A 17,543-nucleotide genomic window follows, 5' to 3' on the forward strand; every position below is an offset into this window, starting at 1 on the left:
ACTGGTACCGGAAGTCGTTGTCACCTATTTCCGGTTTGAGGCACCAGTGCCGGAAGTACGGCTGTTTTTTCGCGATGCTCTTAAAATAATCAGGGGAGTTTTGGCGCAGAGTGCGCGGCGGTGTTAAACGGGCGCCAGGTGATTAAAGTGTGGCCGTGGGGAGCGATCGGTTCGTGGTGAAGATCCGCGTTGGCAGCGCAGCGCCGTGCGCAAGTCTGAGACGGACTTTTCACACAGACCGATTGGACGAGGAATGGCGACTTCGCGCGCCCCGTCCTGTCGCCAGCTCGGTGACTGACACGGGTGGCATGTTTCTGTCCCAGCGATGCCGCCCCGCTCTCTGACGTCACGTCGTCCAAACACGAAACCGACGGAACTGGCAAGTTTGCGTGAGTTTCGTGCGCATCGGCGTCGGTGCAAAGTTCTCCCGACCGTTTCCCCTGCTGTCTGTCTGTTCTCCTTTTTGGGAAACCGCGGGTTTTTTGCTCTGCGCGGTCGGGAAATTTATTTCTGTATTATTGTACCGACCGGCGAGGCTCTTATCTGTGGATTGTAGACGGACACACAGAAACTTGGGTAAATATCGTGCCAAAGTAAAGCATGTTTAGTTATCTGAGGAAGGGCTGGTCTCTCTGTGCAGTGATGGATCCTGCTTTCTTTTTTTCCAGCTTGCACGCTCCGTGGTTCACCAGCATGCCTGGAGGAGTGGGCTACGGCGAGTTGGAGGGGAGTCTCCCGGTCATCGCCTCTCTGAATGCATCGTACTCGCAGTCCACGCTCTCCATCCCCTCCCCGCATTACCTGCCCGTCCCCCCCGGAGAACGGAAGGTCATCTCCGACGTGCGCCGGACCTTCTGCCTTTTTGTGACCTTCGACCTTCTTTTCATATCTCTGCTTTGGATCATTGAGCTGAATGTGAGTAGTTGTTGTCGGGCATTGTTGCTTTTCTCACCATTCCACACAATCCCATTTTTCCTTTCCTTTCTCTTTCTCTTCTCACTTGTATAATTCTACAAATGGCAGGCATGGTCAATATAAATGAATGAATGTTCTTAATCATTAAATGAAGTGGGACATGGTTAAAAAGGGAATTGTGGATCCTGGAGGGCCTATATCCTGCACATTTTTGGATTTACCCTCTTATATACCTGATCCAACATCTCTACTTGTTACCACACAGTTCTTGATTCGATCCGGGTGTGGTGGCACATGGAAAGATGCCATTGTAGTTACACTGCATAGCACAGCACACGGTGACACAACGAATGTGTCCTGGGCCTTTAACCAATTACCCTAGGCGAGCAGTGGGCAGCCACGAAAGACGCTCGAGGAGCAGTGTTTGGGGACGGTGGTGACCTTGGGGGTAAGGAAGCGGCCCCATAATCAGAAGGTTGCCAGTTTAAATCCCGAACCACTGAGGTGCCACTGAGCAAAGCACCGTCCCCACACACTGCTCCTCGGGCGCCTGTCATGGCCGCCCAAGGGTGATGGTGAAAATCAGAGGACACGTTTCGTTGATCAGATCTCCATAACAAGTTATTAAACCTTTTATCCTCGACCAGATGAACAAGAACATTTGGGAGAGTCTGCAGAAAGAAGTGATCCAGTACAACTTCAAGTCTTCATTCTTTGATATCTTTGTAAGTATAAGCTTACCGTTCTTACAGAGTGATGCTGGTCCCACTAAGTGTTTAAAGCCAAATTCTGCTCACCACAGCGTCATGCGCTGCTCTGCTGATTGATTCAGTGTTAATTATAAGATAAAGGGAATTTGCTGACTCCTGTAACCCCCACCTCCCACCTCTCTCTCTCTCTCTCTCTCTCTCTCTCAGATCTTGGCTCTGTTCAGGTTTTTATGTCTGCAGCTGGGTTATGCAGCATTGCGCCTGAGGCACTGGTGGGTCATAGCGGTAAGATGCACAAACAGGCGGTGAAACACACAATGAACGGAACACATGAAACACACCATTGGGTGAGAGAGAAAGTGTGTTAAGGTCCGCGTGTTCTGTGTTTCTCCCTAGATCACCACTCTGGTCACCACTGCCTTCCTCATCGCAAAGGTCATCATTTCAGACGTGAGTTTCCAATATGATTTCGAATTATGATTTTGGTTTAATGTGAATTAACCCTAAGATTCAGTTAGTGTCCAAATTCAGTCTAAATTCTAAACTTCCGCACTTCTGAATTCCCGATTGGATGTGGATGAGCTGACCAGATTTCGTCATAGACTGTTGCGGTTCTCACCTGCATGCGTGGGATTAGGATTGGTGTTTGGGTTCCATGTCGTATGTGAGACACCACAGCTCAGCAGCCGGTGACACAGTGAAATGTGTCCTCAATTTATTTTATACATTTCTTTAACAAATGAATTGTAATGTTCAGAATTATTAAACATATTAGGTATTTCCCACACTGAGTGGATGCAGAGGTAAGTGGGAGTAAAGTCAGACAAGAGGGGATTTTCTCTGTTGTGTAACGGGATTTCTACTCTTGTACATCTTATTTTATTTGAGGTTTGATTAGTAGCCGAATGCTGAGGTTGATTTCAGTTTTGCATGTTCCTCCAGATATATACTCTGGCTTGGTTCAAAATCTCGGTTTTGCCCACATGCTCCTTTGTTTGGTTGGTTGCAGTGTTGCACATTGAAGCATAAAGTCCTGAATCCTGAAACTGGGAAAAAGGATTAGAGCTGACTGGTGTGTGCCTACACGTACTGTGCGTGTAGTAAATCAGTAAATAATCGTGGCCGGGGATGTCTCTGACCGGTTACACGGCGAGTGTGTAGATCTGAGGAGTTAATATGTTTTGTAAGCAGAAGTTGAAATGCAGAAGTGTTCACTGACACGTCTGACGCTGCTCATAGTCTCTGCAGATAACATCACAAGGCCCGTGTGACGAAGGTCTCTATCCCTGATGTGATTAAAGGGTGCTCGCTCAGCTCCGTGGAGTTCTCACCAGACTATTTCAACACAGGGCAGTGGTGGCTTAGCGGTCCTGTAATCAGAAAGTTGCCGGTTCAAATCCCGATTCGCCAATGTGCCACTGAGTAAAGCACCGTCCCCACACACTGCTCCCCGGGAGCCTGTCATGGCTGACCACTGCTCACTCAGGGTGATGGTTAAAAACAGAGGAAAAATTTCACTGTGTGCACCGTGTGCTGTATCACAATCACTTCACTTTGTTGTAGTTTCAACTTTTGTTTGTTGGTGTAAGCAGTGGAAGGAATCCATCATAATCCCATTCACTGAGAGGACACCAGTGGCGCTGCGTAAACGTCTCATAAATGAACCCCTTTCAGTTTCAACATTGTGTGGAGTCCCATCCCACGCGATCACTTTATAGAGATCCATTATTTTTGGCCCGGCGATATGAAGCGCTGATAACATAAAAAAAATACTACAGATCCCACAATGCAGTGTGCACGTTGCTTTTAAGATGAGCGCCCTACGCACTGAGTTCGCATGGCGCTTTGGTGGCTTTGAAGCACGAAAAATAATTTCAAGATGCCTCACAACCCATTTGCCGTTGATGTGGGAACGGTTTCCGGTACAGATTCAGCTGCAGTGTAACTGAAGCACTTTCCGTTCTGTCAGCTGAGTGGACTGAAGTCCTTCACAGATGGGTCGCGTCCAGCACGTCTCTGAGTCCCATTGTTTTCTATGGGATGTACGCCAGTGGAGAGCAACCGCCTGACACGGTTAACATGACATTTAGTTGAAAATCTGTTGGGACCCACTAACAGTAGAAACACAGCATTGAAGCAGGAGATGGAGATTAATTATAGCACTGATTATAATTCGACACTGCGAGGAAGGAGAAAATCGTCAGATGTTGCACATCTGCCTGGAGTGTCTTTGACAGTGAACGTCGCTTGTTGTTGGCAGTGTGGAAATACCATGTGATACCCGAAGGCCTAACTAATATAATGCGGTATAGTTATAAATCACAGTATGTGTTGAGATTGTGATGGGCTCTATTTAAAAAAAAAAAAAAAAAAAATGCCTCCTGCTGTGAACACTAAGAACTTTTTTAAGGTTAGCAAGCATATTTCATCCATGTTTTCTCATCCATCATGCTGATGTTACAAAATTCTAGAGGTCAGGAAAAAAGCTTACGAAAAATCCCTAGTCCCTTCTGCAGTAATCAGGCTGAACAAACATTTTTTTTTTATTCTTAAGCGTCTTAAGTGTACGTGCTTGTCAATGTGTCAGTTCTTAATCTTTCACTGTTTCTATTGTTGGAGCCTTATCATAGAAAAATTGTCACATTTAGAACGTACATTAAAGTATATCTAATCTAAAATTGTGTTGTTTCTGGTAACAATCCAATCCAAGTCATAAGTTGCAACAAAGCACATATTTCCACACATTGTTTTTCTGCAATTAAAAAAACGGTTTTATACACACTGGTTTGAGTTAATTCTCTATATGGTTGGACTGGATTACAACACCGACATGTATATATATAACCCAACATATATAACCCAAAATAACATACAGTATGTTTCAATGGGCTTTGACAGGCTCTACTCTACACACTTGACCCTTCTGCACACAAGGAAAAGGTGTGGTAGTAGCCTAGTGGGTAGCACACTCGCCTGTGAACCAGAAGACCCGGGTTCGAATCCCGCTAACTACCATTGTGTCCCTGAGCAAGACACTTAACCCTAAGTTGCTCCAGGGGGACTGTCCCTGTAAGTACTGATTGTAAGTCGCTCTGGATAAGGGTGTCTGATAAATGCTGTAAATGTAAATGGAAAAACTCCACACAAAAAACTAGGAGATTGGAAAAAAGATTTTTTTGTGTCCATTATGATGCTACTGGTCCATTTTAAGTCCTCGTTTAGCAGTTGCCAGGAACCAGGATGGTCTCTTCACTGGGGTCTGCCAGTGGTCTGTGCGCTTGATTCCGTGTCTCGGAGAGAACAAACATAAGCAGCAGCAGACGGTGGCATCGTACGACTGGTACAGAAATATGTGGTTATAGTGTATATTGGTGCTACAGTGGCCCGGTACCCTAACTAGCCTAACTAAGGTGAATTTAACACAGTCTGTGCATAACAGGGTGACTGTGTGATACGGTGGACTTAATAATTGAAACTGTCTGGGACTTTAACAGAAGGAATGAACAGATGTGTTTTTAGTTTAGATTTAAACACTGAGACTGTGTCTGAGTCCCGACTGTACTTTGGGTACCAGTAGTGACCCCGCACCCGTTGATCGCAGGGGGCATGGTGGGTCTTAAAGTACTAAAAGTTCACTCAGGTACTGCAGGGCGAGACCATTTAGAGCTTTATAGGGCAAAAGAAGGAGTTTGTAGTTAATCCTAAATTTGATGGGTAGCCAGTGCACTGATTTTAAGACTTTGGTTGATGTGTTCAAATTACAGCGTATCAATAATATATTACAGGCCAAGATATCACAAGATGCCACATCAGTTTTTTCTGATTACATTTACAAATTTGTTTGACTAATAGTTTTAAAAACAAGTCATTTTACTGATAACTTTATGATGTACTTGTAATTTTTTTATCTCTACACACTGGTATATTGTTTTTGAGTAACGGTAGTGATTTTTTTAAAATTTATTTTCTCTGTGCAGCTCTTCAGCCAGAATGCCTTTGGTTACGTGCTGCCTATTACCTCCTTCGTGGTGGCCTGGCTGGAGACCTGGTTCCTGGACTTTAAGGTGCTTACCCAGGAGGCTGAGGACGAGAGGGGTGAGTAAGACAGGAACATTTGATGATGGAGGTTGATGTAATAATTGAATCGCGTTCTGTATGTTGTAAGTCGCTCTGGATAAAATGCCGTAAATGTATGTATGTACGTACAGTCATGTGAGAAAATTTGGACACCCATTTAATAATCAGGTCTTTATTAGGAAATGTTCACATCAATGTCCATTCATGTTTTTATGTATGTCTGGAAAAGAAAGTGACTTAATTACAATTAAACAACACAAAACTAAAAAAAAAAGTTTTACACATCAAAAAAAAGATATGAACAAAAATGTGTAGGACAAAGTTAAGTACACCTTAACCCTTAATAACTGATATAACTCCGGTGAAACGCCTTTGGTTGCCTTTTACCACTCTCTGACCTCGATCACTCCCCACTCCTCAACGCAGAATTCTTTCAGCTGTGAGATGTTTGAGGGCCCATTTCAAGTCACCCCACAGCATCAGGGCTTTGACTTGGCCATTCCAGGACTCCAAACATGTCTTCTGTTCTGGTGTCCAAATAATTCAATTTTAGACATTGTCTTTGTCTACGCTCGCTCTGGCAAACTTCAGTCTGGCCTTTATGTTTCTCTCAGAGAGCAAAGGTTTCCTCCTTGCACACCTCCCATGAAAGCCAAACTGGTGTAGTCTCTTTCTGATAGTAGAGTCATGCACTTTCACATTGACAGTAGCCAGAGCCTGCTGTAGTTCCTGTGAGGACATTTTAGGATTTTTGATGACTTCTTTGAGCATCTTACAGTCTGCTCTGGGGGTCAATTTGCTTGGACGGCCAGACCTGGGCATGGTGGCAGTTGTTTTGAATGTCCTCCACTTGTAAACAATTTTTCGGATGGTGGAATGGCTGATGTCAAATTCTTTTGAGATCTTTTTAAATCCCTTACCAGACTCCTAAGCGGCCACTATCTTCTTTCTGAGGGCATCAGACAGCTCTTTAGATCTCACCATGGTGCTCACTTCACTAATCTGAGGTTTAAGCAGGGGCGAGGCTCCTTTACAACGCTGGGTAACGATGTACTGACCATATGCATCTGACGTGATACAGCTGTGTGGGATTTTAACCATTTTAAGTGGGATAATATGTGGGGGTGTCCTAATTTATTCCTCACCAGAAATTGCATTCTTTTAAAATTACATTTCGCAGACAGTTTTAAAAAGGCTTTTCTTAATTTTTAATTGTTTAGTTATATTATTTGGATCCCTCAATATCATTAAAATATTAAATATCCATATGTCCAAATATATTTTTAAATTATACAGGCTTTCATAGGGTGTCCTAATTTTCTGACATGACTCTATGCGGCTATTCTGTCGGTCTCTGTCCCAGTTTACCTGGCAGCTGTGAATGCAGCATGTGAGCGAGCTTCCATGATCTACCCCCGACCCCTGTCTGATGGCCAGTTCTACTCTCCACCTGAGTCTCTTGCAGGTAACTTCTCTCTCACCCTTCTTACACTTATAGTGCAAAGACCCTTTTCCAAAAATGTTTTTATTGGGGAAGACGGTAAAAAAACATCTATTATGGTAAATTACAACACAAACTGAGTCTATGTGAAAGTCGTTTCGTTATGCAGTAATTGTCTTTAGTCACTTTGATAATACTTCTCTGTCTCTCTCTGTCTCTGTCTCTCTGTCTCTGTCAGGGTCTGAGGAGGACTTGGATGAGGAGGGGTTGGGTAGGAAAGCGGTGACTGCACAGGTAGAGAGAACCACGGCAATGTGCTCTCTGAAGTGTCCCACCACAGTGAAGAGTGTGAACACCCGCTGTCTCTGTGCCTCAGGAGAAGGAGTTTGTTCGACAGGGGAGGGAGGCCATGGCAGTGGTGGAGCAGATACTCACGCAAGAAGAAAACTGGAAGTTTGAAAAGAACAACGTGAGTGTGAGACTGTGTGTGAGCCGGAACACGCCGTTGTGTCGCATTAATCCCCTCATTGACGTGTGTGCGTCTGCAGGATATTGGCGACTCTGTTTACACTCTGGAGATTCCTTTCCATGGGAAGACTTTCATCCTCAAGGTGCAAAACATCTCTTCCTGAAAATGAATTTCCTTTCATATATTCATGGCTCTAGGTTGTCTAGTATAACACACACACACAGATCTGTAAAAGTAGGAGGAGTGTTTGTAGTTTTTTTGTAAGCTGTGGAGATGGTTTCATACTGATTCTGGATCTACTCTGCTGGAAGAAGAGATATTGTGCTGGAGATATTTCTGGGTTTGAGTGTGTGTGTGTGTGTGTGTGTGTGTGTGTGTGTGTGTTGCAGGCATTCATGCAGTGTCCTGCAGAATTAGTGTACCAGGAGGTGATTCTACAGCCAGAGAAGATGGTACAGTGGAACAGGACCGTGTCTGCATGTCAGGTTGGGGTCTAGAAAACGCACACAAACAACAATACAGCGTTCGTTCATTATTGAGCAAACAAAGCCTGCCTGGACGTGGCTGGAGCTTGTCTCTGTCTGCCTCAGATTTTACAGAGAGTGGACGACAACACTCTGGTGTCATATGATGTTTCTGCGGGAGCAGCAGGGGGCGTAGTTTCTCCCAGGTAACAGTCCAGGCACCTACATGAACATGCACTGTGAAATTGCAGCAGTTGTAGCTCCGCCTTCTCTTCTTAGGGACTTTGTTAACGTCAGACGGGTGGAGCGTAAGCGGGACTGCTACATCTCTGCTGGCATGGCAACTACTCACGAGGCCAAACCCCCACATAACCGTTTTGTCAGGTGTGACACGATGCACCTCATTACTGAGTTCAACCCTTGTTATATATATATATATATAATAATTTCATTTCATTCTTTTCTTTTTTTTTTTTAATTGTCATTTTTATTAATAGTCGGTTTTTCTCTCCTTTTCTTCTTCAGGGGTGAAAATGGTCCTGGCGGCTTTGTAGTGTTAAAGTCTAGCTCTAATCCCTCAGTCTGCACGTTTATATGGGTCCTTAACACTGACCTGAAGGTAAGCCATTTTCTTATTTAATCATTATTAAGCAACAATTTAAAAATGTTTAAGGAAAGGAAATTGTCCAAAATGATTATTTTAATTAAAAATATATATTTGATTCAGAGTATTGTTACTGTTGGATTTTTGTTTGTCTTGTTATATTGAAATAAACTACACAGAGATGTTATGAAATATCTACGATATTGGTTGAAATGATATTTTAGCTGTGTGTTTTGGCACTTATGTGTATTGAAATTAAAACAAGTCTTCATTAGAGTAGTAAAATGCTATATTTTTATAAGTCTTACAAATTGTCTGGATTGATGGCTCTCGGGGCCACAAGGGGGCAATCTAAAATCAATAGCTCGAGTTTAATATGACGACTCATTTACATGCTCGCAGACCGCTTCATCTAGGGTTGCTTTCTAATATTACACTTTATTTATGGGTACTTGTTTGTACCCTAGAACTGTTTATTTATATGGGTTGATAAGACATTAATAGCAACACTAATAATAAAAGTGAATGTTTTTGTCATTGTGAAGCACAGCACACGGTGACACAACGAAATGTGTCCTCTGCTTTTAACCATCACCCTTGGTGAGCAGCCATGACAGGCGCCCGGGGAGCAGTATGTGGGGACGGTGCTTTGCTCAGTGGCACCTTGGCGGTTCGGTATTTGAACCTGCAACCTTCTGGTTACGAGTCTGACGCTAGGCCACCACTGCCCCAATGTGCGGTGCTATGTGGAAGGGTGGGAGATTATGCTTTGTTAAGTTTGTAAAGTGACCTGTGGTGTGTGTGTTCTCTGCAAAGCCTTCTCTTTTGACCCATTTTTGTTTTTTTGCCATGGTCAGGGTCGTCTTCCACGTTACCTCATCCATCAGTCTCTTGCTGCCACCATGTTCGAATTCATGACTCACCTTCGTCAGCGAATCACAGAGCTCCGCTCCTCCCATCGGTAAATTCATCAGAGGTGCCTATATGTAGGTCAACGGCAGAGGGACAGACGTTGGACATTTATTCTTTCTAAGAAAACACAGGAACTGAGAAGGAGAACCACATGGTGTTTAAACTGAACCGAGACTGGCAATGAAGTCTCATCTCACCAACACTTTCTATATATCTTAACAAGGAGGACCTGCAAAAATGGACCCGATTGCGACTGAACTGACTTACTGTGTGTGTGTGCGCGCTTGTGTACTGTGTTTATATGGACGCTGCTGGGCTTCCACATTTAAAGACTGTGCCACAGAGTTTTTGCCTGCTAGTTCAGATACTGTGAGCCTGACTTCCTCTTTACTTCAGCGAGTCATGTCCTGAGAACATGTGAGCCTAAAGGACCACATGCTCCACCCAAACTCACACTGGAACACTTGAGGAACACCGTTTAGTTCATCTCAGATGCCTTTGCCGGTGATGTTGTTGTTCATTTTGCACTTTCTTGAATCATGTGGGGTCTGCAGCCACAGTATCTGCAGCACTGAGCAGAGCCAAAGCTGTCAGGATAACAAGTGTGCTGAGGTGGAAGCTGTACCTCAGTAAGGGTTTTACTGCCTTAAATTCATGCAGGGCCTAATCTCTTTTACAGCACTAACACGGGAACATGGCCATGACTTTTAAATTCTCGTGCCATCAGTTTTCAGCGACTTCAGTCTCCGTTGATCATGCGGGACCTCTACTGGTTAAATTCATACAATGCAAATGCATGCAAATAAAAGTGTTAAAGATGTTTGGACTATATATTGCTTTTTTATTTTTGGTATAAAGGAACCAGAAAGTGGTTGTAAAGGTCAGAAGGTTGTAAATGTTTCTGAACACTATAACCTAGTCTCTTGTCCTCCTTTGCAGTGAAACATTTGTAGGTCAGCAGACATTATACAGAAAGGCCAAGACTGAGATCAGAACCAGAGCCGAAGGCAGCAAATGTTTACTTTATTTGTGCACTTTTATTACCCATAATGCCCCCTGGGTGTTTGTGCCTTCTTTGGGATTTTGGATTTTATTGATGTAAAACACTAGTCAAGCCAGTTTTCTCTATATTAATATTAAAACGGTTTGCTACTCCAGGATAACCAAGATAGGTGCTGCTGAGGTTTTTCATCTTGAACTCCCTGTTGTTCCTGAATAGAGCTTGTGGGTGGAAAAATAAATACATGGTCAGCCTTGAATAGCTAAATAATCACAGCCTTGGTTTTAGTATTTACGTTAATAAAGTCCAGAATTTCAAATTGCTTTCCACTGTAGAGCACATTTTTTCTGTATACTTATTTGTACTTTTTATTTTTTATTTTTTTTGTCCTGCGATGGTTTTGATCTCAGCCTAAAACTTTTATTTTTTATTTTTAGGCTAACCAGAGTACTTGTGATTTATATACTGTTCTTATAATCAATAAAATCTGTTCCCTGTTTGCGTTTTTTTTAAATGAATAATGTTGAAATGAAATAAAGTCTGTTGTCTAATGAAAGTAAGTAAGTTTTCTGAATCTGTGTAATTTAGAAGGGGGGAAAAAAAGAAGAGACTTTTATGAAATGTGGTGTTGTACTTGTGGATGGTAAAACACTCAGCCTGCTTCTTCATGTTGCCCTCCCCCGGCGCAGGGTGGTACCTTGTGATCGTCTTCAGCCCCTGCAGCTCTTCACATGAAAATCACACTCTTAGTTCTATGTTCTTCCACTTTTTACCTCACAGGGTTGCTATATTCTCCTACGTTGGTGAAAGGATTCTTTTTCTTTAAGAATTTGAATATTTCTTTTATAGCACGTGCAGTGGATATATAAATTGTGCACGCTCTTGGGGGAAAAAAAGCAATGTTTTAATAAAAAATTATAAAAAAAACATAAATGTAGCAATTAAATCAAAAGGTATATCAATGTATAATTGTGCATGCCTGCTTAGTACACTTTGTTATTTTTACAAATATTTAACAGATGATTTAATTTTGCTGGTTATAGGGAACTTTAAAGTTGGGGAAAGATTTCTCTTTTTTGTTTAAATGGGTGTGTATGCTGTTTTATATTCACTGTGTGTGTGTACTGCATGTGTGTTTGGCCTCAGTTCCAACCTTGAGTCTATGAAACGCATCGAGTGTGTGAAACGCATCGATTTCTTTTGGTCATGAGACACACATCCTAGTAAGGATGGGGTCTGCCTCATGCCTGATGGTCCAGTAACATGGGAAAGTTGTGATAATGAGTGTGTTAATTAATTGTGACCAGATATTAAGTCCACACTGCACTGTGGAGGGATGGCCACAGCTTTGGGGCAGAGGTAACACTGACGTTCACATGACTGTTTAATGGCACTGTGTGGATGTGTGTGTGTGTGTGTGTGTGTGTGTGAGAGAGGGGGACACACACACAGAGAAGCCTCTTTATTTTTCATCTCGACTGTGGAGCACAGCACCACTCTTACCACCACCCTCATCTATCGGGACTTCAGCTCTGTCTGGAGGGGATTCTTCTGACTGTGTGGATCTCACCCTATTTCCCAATCCGGAGTTGCTTCATCTGTGGAACCATTTTAGGGATTTTTACCCTTGTGAGTGAGGAGAAATGGATGAATGACCGTTCAGGGACATCCAGTGGAACAGGCCTCAGACCCCTGTCTACAGGATAACAGCACACCAAGGTGGCCTTCTATCAACCCACCAGCTTTCACCAACACCACTCTGCTAACTGGTCAGTATCTTCAGCATTCATCATCGGGAAAGCAGAGTTGTGTATGATCTGCTCTGAATTAAACAAGAACTATTGTAACTGCAACAAGTTCACAATGAGTGTTACCGATTTTCTCTCTGGTGTTCATCAGTTTTGGGTTCCAGTCCTAACAAAAAGTCGAGAGAGAATTTAAAACCCCTTTAAAAGTACAAGGCTGTTCAATTAAATATGCTTACACATTAAATTTTAAATTAATTTGCTAAATACCTTTTAAATATCACTAAATTACATAGTAACAAAAGTATACACCATTCTAGTAGAATATAATCTAATTGAATGGAATGTAATCCAGAATATTTTTTGTCTCTCAGTGTGTAAGGGATGGGTGCGGCCTTCAGGAAGTTTTGTGCTCAGTATTGTTGCTGCTGCTGTTGTGAGGATGATGATGATGATGAAAAAAGACCCATCCTGGGGTACAAAGGCTACGCACAAACACACACTCCATCTATCACTGTTTATGTGACTTTATAAAACCTGTTTGTGTGTTTGTGCGTGTGCGTGCTTTGCAGTAATGACACTCTGGAATATTTCAACCGGGAGGCGCAGAAGAGGCGGGATCAGGAGACTAACCTGTGGAGTGAGCCTGGAGATCCCTCCCACTCTGAGCGGGACGACGACCGGGCGCTTTACAATCTGCTGCAGATAAGGTCCAAAAAACGCCAAGGATCGCAGGTGAACGTAGACACCCCCAGATGGCCCCAGATGCTCGTCTAAGATCAGTAGAATGAAATATCTCATCAGGATTAAAGGCAGTGTTCTAGATGAGGCAGGAATGTAAGGGCTCCTTCTGAGGTCAGCAGTGGTGTCCAGGGTGCCATGGCTCAGCATGTCCTATCTTTTCTCCTTCAGGGCTACCGGCGCCTGAGTGTGGACATTGAGGCCATGAGGGAGGTGAGGAGAGAGGTGCGGGACAAGTGGAAGATGCTCCTGGAGAACCTGGGTAAGGTAGAGAGATTTATTGGAATCTGATATGAAGAATACGTCCACAGACTATGGATGTGACCGCACTGATTTCTGATTGGCTCAGGTTTCATGGCGGAGGCGGAGTCTTTGTTGACAGTGTCGGCAAGCGCGTCATATGATCGCATGCGCAACGCCCCGGCCGCCCGCACTTTGCTACAGACCCTCCACTCAGAGACGTCCATCTTCAACAGCAATGAACCTCCACCTGAGCGATACCTCTTCATCCTGGTGAGAGAGACCAGAGCTGAAAACTTCTTCTCAGATGGAACCAGTCAGTTCTTGTATAAAGGTGACAACCAGAATAACCCCTATATATGGGTGACCCTGTGCAGAAATTCACTTGTTCATCATTGAGGTCTGCGCCCAGTGTAAACGTTGTTAGTCCATTATGTAAAAGACCAAGCAGTGGTCTGCTGGTTGAGTCTGAAGATCCCTCTAAGCTTCAGTACAGACGATGGTTCTGGTTCTTCTCAGTCCACTCCAACAGCAGGCTCCAGGGTGGCTGGAAGCAAGACAGCAAGCTTTATGTTGTAGTTAGGATGCAGACATGGGTCTAGCTAGGACAGCCTAAGGTAAATGCTGATCAAAATGTGGTGAGAAAATGAATGGCCCTCTGTCAGCAGAGCTAGAGGTCCATTCTTCTACATAAAGAGGGGCAGATTAGGTAGACAGGTAGATAGATGGTTAGCTTTATTGGTTGGTTAATTGATTTATTGACTGATAGATTACTGATTGGTAAATTTGGATTTGTCACTTTTTGCCAGGACCGTCTAATCTACCTGGATGCTGCAGAAGATTTTGTGGCTAAGGCTCGCCGCTTCTACCCTCCAAGAGACGACGACGACGAAGAGGAATCAGGCCTCACCATCAACCTGCCCCTGCTTCTGTCAAGGATGAACAACACTATATCAGGAGGAGAAGAGGATGATGAGGATGAGGGAGAAGGCAGTGGGCGGGATGAAGACTTAGTCAGCCGCATGTGAGAGACTGAGTGTTTGTAGACTGTATTAGAATGTGTAGGCAGGTGTGTGTTCATTAGGACGCGGGATTTATTGAGACAAAAAAAAAGAAGGAATTCTGATCTAGAGAGAGAGAGAGAGATTCAAACTCTACCTGTTGTAGCATCTTTCGTTACGTCATTAAAACCATTAAAGTAATAGGATCCTACCCTCAAGACCTGAGTACCCGGTCCACACACTCACACATCTTCACAACTTCTTGAACATTTCGATGTTTTTGTTAGGAAATCTCCATAACTTCAGGGCTATTGTGTTCCTCAGAGCAGCCTGAAGACAGCAGGTCCCTGTCTCATGATACTCAGGCTCTTGTTTGTGAATGAAGTACATGTCCTACGAATGTGGTAACAATGATGCGCTTTGTGTATGAATGTGTCTGTGTTTGTGTCTGACTGAGTGGTGTGTAAGTTGAGGAGTTTGGTGAAGGTCTGTTAAAGTGTTGAATAAAGCTTGCTTTATGGATTACATTGATTCCAAGACTACATACAGCGAATTTGAGTCCATTTATAAAAACAGAGCAAGTATGTTATGCAGTACAGGCCAAAAGTTTGGACACACCTTCTTATTCAATGTGTTTTCTTTATTTTCATGACCATTCATCTTCTCCTAACCTTGTCCTCTGCAGGAGCTGACCAGAAACATCCACAGCAGGAGACCAGGGGTGGGAGACAGGAACGTCATGCTCATATAAAAATACACATGCTAATCTCAATAGCATATAACCTGAATAGCATAAAATTTAATTAACAGTATAAAAACCTAAAAATTTATATATATACAGTACAGTCCAAAAGTTTGGACACACCTTCTCATTCAGTGTGATTTCATTATTTTCATGACCATGTACACTGGTAGATTGCTTCCACTGCATCTCAGTGTCAGGACGAGCTTCTGGCTGCATTACTAAAACATCCTGTATATCGCATCGTAGGTCTGTCGACCTTGCAACAGCTCTTTGATGGATGCAGCAATTAATAAATCAATTAAGCAGACATGATGAATAGAGTCCACACAAAGATCTGCCGAAGGGAACATTACCAACCCCGTCATGATGGACTCTGCACATGCCATGGATTATCTCAATCAATTGGTGGAAATATGACACACTGCTCCACCAAAATCCCGCATCAGATACGATGAGTCCCGAATGTCATCTGTCTGGTTTAGGTCAGTTTAGAGAGAGTATGTTAAAGGTGCAAAACAAAGGTATTTATTACGGGCTTAATGGTTAAACAAGGGTCCAGATTAAACCTAGTAGTAAAACAGTAATGTAAAAAGAAATCGCAATATTAACATATTAACCCTACCTCCCATCTAACTGAAAGAAAAAAGACTGAATGTGAAGTGATTGTCATTGTGATACACTGCAGCACAGCACAATGTGACACAATGAAATGTTCTCTGCTTTTAACCATCACCCTTGGTGAGCAGTGGGCAGCCATGACAGGCGCCCAGGGAGCAGTGTGTGGGGACGGTGCTCTGCTTGGTGACCTTCTGATTATGGGGCCGATTCCTTAATTGCTAGGCCACCACTGCCCCTAAATGTCTGAAAGTTGAGTCATGGCAACTGAACTTTCTTTCTTTCTTTGTTATTTATTTAAATAAAGAAAAAAAAGTCCAGTTGCCATGATTCAACTTTCAGACAAATTCACCTGGATGACTGAGAATCTGCCCCTAAAGTTATCTTTTACAAAATACATGTGGCCCACTGTCCCCCTGTAAGAAATAAAATTGGGTGAACAAAGGTCAATGTCCTTTGATTACTTTATTTTTATAGCTCCACCCCTGGACTGTGGATGGTTCTGGTCAGCTCCGGCAGAGGATGATGTCCTAACAAGGCTACAGACAGTAACAACGAGGCCTGTCAGTTTTGCTTCAGTGTTTCCATCAGTAGTGTTAGCCCTGGTCACATGTTGGTCATAGCTGCGCCATTTGGCATTCTCTCCAACTTTACCTCCACCCTGAACCAGCACTTTATACCCCCTTTGGGCTTTAAGGGTGGTGTGTTTGGGGTCAGCTGTCCCAGTGTTGCATAACAGGGCTACTGAGGATACATCTCTCAACAAAATGACTGTATGCTCACACACACACACACACACACACACACACACACACACACACACAGACTTGCAAATTTACCCCGCAGTGCACATGTAATACAGTTTTATGGACCAATAATACCATGCAGGTACATATCTTGTTTATTTTGCAAACTGTACATTTTTACTGCAAGCACAGCATAGACATCACACACACACACACACACACACACACACAAACACACACACACACACACATAATATTACACAAATAATATTACAAAGGCTTCGGAATGTATTTAGACCCCCTTTTCCATTTTGTTATGTTGCAGCCTGATGCTCCAATCATTTAAAGGAATCCCCTAATGACAAAGTGAATATAGAAAAGTGAATACCATCAATACGGTCAAACATGGTGGCGGCAGTATCATGCTGTTGGGATGATTTGCTGTGACAGAGACTGGAAGACTAGTCGGTAAAGAGGGAAAGATGAATGCAGAAACATCGATCAGCAAACCTCAGCTCTTCATCTCAGGCTGGGGTGAAGGTTTACATTCCAACGGGATTTTACCCAGACCCCTCTAGCATCAGGCGGCTACATAAAAATAAAGAGTGAAATGAGTCTGAACACTTTCTGAAGCCGCTGTATATGCTGTTAAGCATAGACTCTCTGACACATACTAAACTAAAACTGAAATGGATGAGCTGTGTAATCATATCTTATTTTAGGGTGAAAATGGTACGTTGAGCTGTTCCAGGTGGTCCTTCGGGTCAAATTTCCATTCCCTGCACCTTGAAGGTCAGTGCTGTCCTCCATGTTTCAAACCTCCACAAGCCCTTGTCATCACCTCAGGTCAGTGGTGGCCTAGAGGGTACGGAATCCCGAACCGCCAAGGTACTGAGCAAAGGACCATCACCACCGTGCCTGTCATGGCTGCCCACTGATCACTAAGGGTGATGGGTGACAGAGAACACATTTTGTTGTGTTCACGGTGTGCTCTGCTGCAGTGTTTCACAATGACATTCACTTCACTTTCATGTTTTCACTTTCACTCTTCAGGCAGGTGATGTCTATGTATTATTTCTGTAAAGTGAATCATTTCATACCATGTGCCACCTCTGGTT

At 43.3% G+C, this 17,543-nt stretch overlaps 2 protein-coding genes across 5 annotated transcripts; both read left to right on the forward strand.

Annotated features, from left to right (window-relative positions):
• The first annotated feature begins 43 nt into the window (after positions 1–43).
• Positions 44–11,152, forward strand: stard3 (StAR related lipid transfer domain containing 3). Of its 3 annotated transcripts, none has more exons than XM_028987586.1 (15): positions 44–576; positions 669–915; positions 1,563–1,640; positions 1,833–1,910; positions 2,022–2,075; positions 5,603–5,720; positions 7,066–7,167; positions 7,382–7,437; positions 7,520–7,612; positions 7,692–7,754; positions 8,002–8,097; positions 8,203–8,282; positions 8,356–8,460; positions 8,602–8,695; positions 9,538–11,152. In XM_028987586.1, the coding sequence occupies exons 2-15, from the start codon at positions 694–696 to the stop codon at positions 9,643–9,645; spliced, it is 1,347 nt and encodes a 448-aa protein (XP_028843419.1). In that variant the 5' UTR covers positions 44–576; positions 669–693; the 3' UTR covers positions 9,646–11,152. The 3 variants fall into 3 exon arrangements, with proteins under 3 accessions (XP_028843419.1, XP_028843420.1, XP_028843421.1); XM_028987587.1 differs by having other exon boundaries at positions 44–389; XM_028987588.1 differs by having other exon boundaries at positions 44–379.
• A 728-nt stretch (positions 11,153–11,880) lies between these two features.
• Positions 11,881–15,771, forward strand: LOC114794326 (melanoregulin). 2 transcript variants are annotated; one of them, XM_028986812.1, is made up of 7 exons: positions 11,886–12,361; positions 12,712–12,813; positions 12,910–13,072; positions 13,250–13,340; positions 13,428–13,591; positions 14,128–14,342; positions 15,005–15,771. In XM_028986812.1, exons 2-7 carry the CDS (start codon positions 12,722–12,724, stop codon positions 15,009–15,011), a joined length of 732 nt encoding a protein of 243 aa, XP_028842645.1. In that variant the 5' UTR covers positions 11,886–12,361; positions 12,712–12,721; the 3' UTR covers positions 15,012–15,771. The 2 variants fall into 2 exon arrangements, with proteins under 2 accessions (XP_028842646.1, XP_028842645.1); XM_028986813.1 differs by lacking the exon at positions 15,005–15,771 and having other exon boundaries at positions 11,881–12,361; positions 13,428–13,652; positions 14,128–14,317.
• Positions 15,772–17,543: the final 1,772 nt, after the last annotated feature.

This window comes from Denticeps clupeoides, chromosome 7, assembly GCF_900700375.1.
Source record: "Denticeps clupeoides chromosome 7, fDenClu1.1, whole genome shotgun sequence".
NCBI lineage: Eukaryota > Metazoa > Chordata > Actinopteri > Clupeiformes > Denticipitidae > Denticeps > Denticeps clupeoides.

Excerpts from the sequence above, each read along its gene's own strand:
- stard3 (XM_028987586.1), top strand. The coding sequence starts at position 694 with ATGCCTGGAGGAGTGGGCTACGGCGAGTTGGAGGGGAGTCTCCCGGTC. Across the intron at positions 1,911-2,021 it reads GGCACTGGTGGGTCATAGCG|ATCACCACTCTGGTCACCAC; the intron begins GTAAGATGCACA and ends GTTTCTCCCTAG. Across the intron at positions 5,721-7,065 it reads GGAGGCTGAGGACGAGAGGG|TTTACCTGGCAGCTGTGAAT; the intron begins GTGAGTAAGACA and ends TCTCTGTCCCAG.
- LOC114794326 (XM_028986812.1), top strand. The coding sequence starts at position 12,722 with ATGGGTGCGGCCTTCAGGAAGTTTTGTGCTCAGTATTGTTGCTGCTGC. Across the intron at positions 13,341-13,427 it reads GATGCTCCTGGAGAACCTGG|GTTTCATGGCGGAGGCGGAG; the intron begins GTAAGGTAGAGA and ends TGATTGGCTCAG. Across the intron at positions 13,592-14,127 it reads AGCGATACCTCTTCATCCTG|GACCGTCTAATCTACCTGGA; the intron begins GTGAGAGAGACC and ends ACTTTTTGCCAG.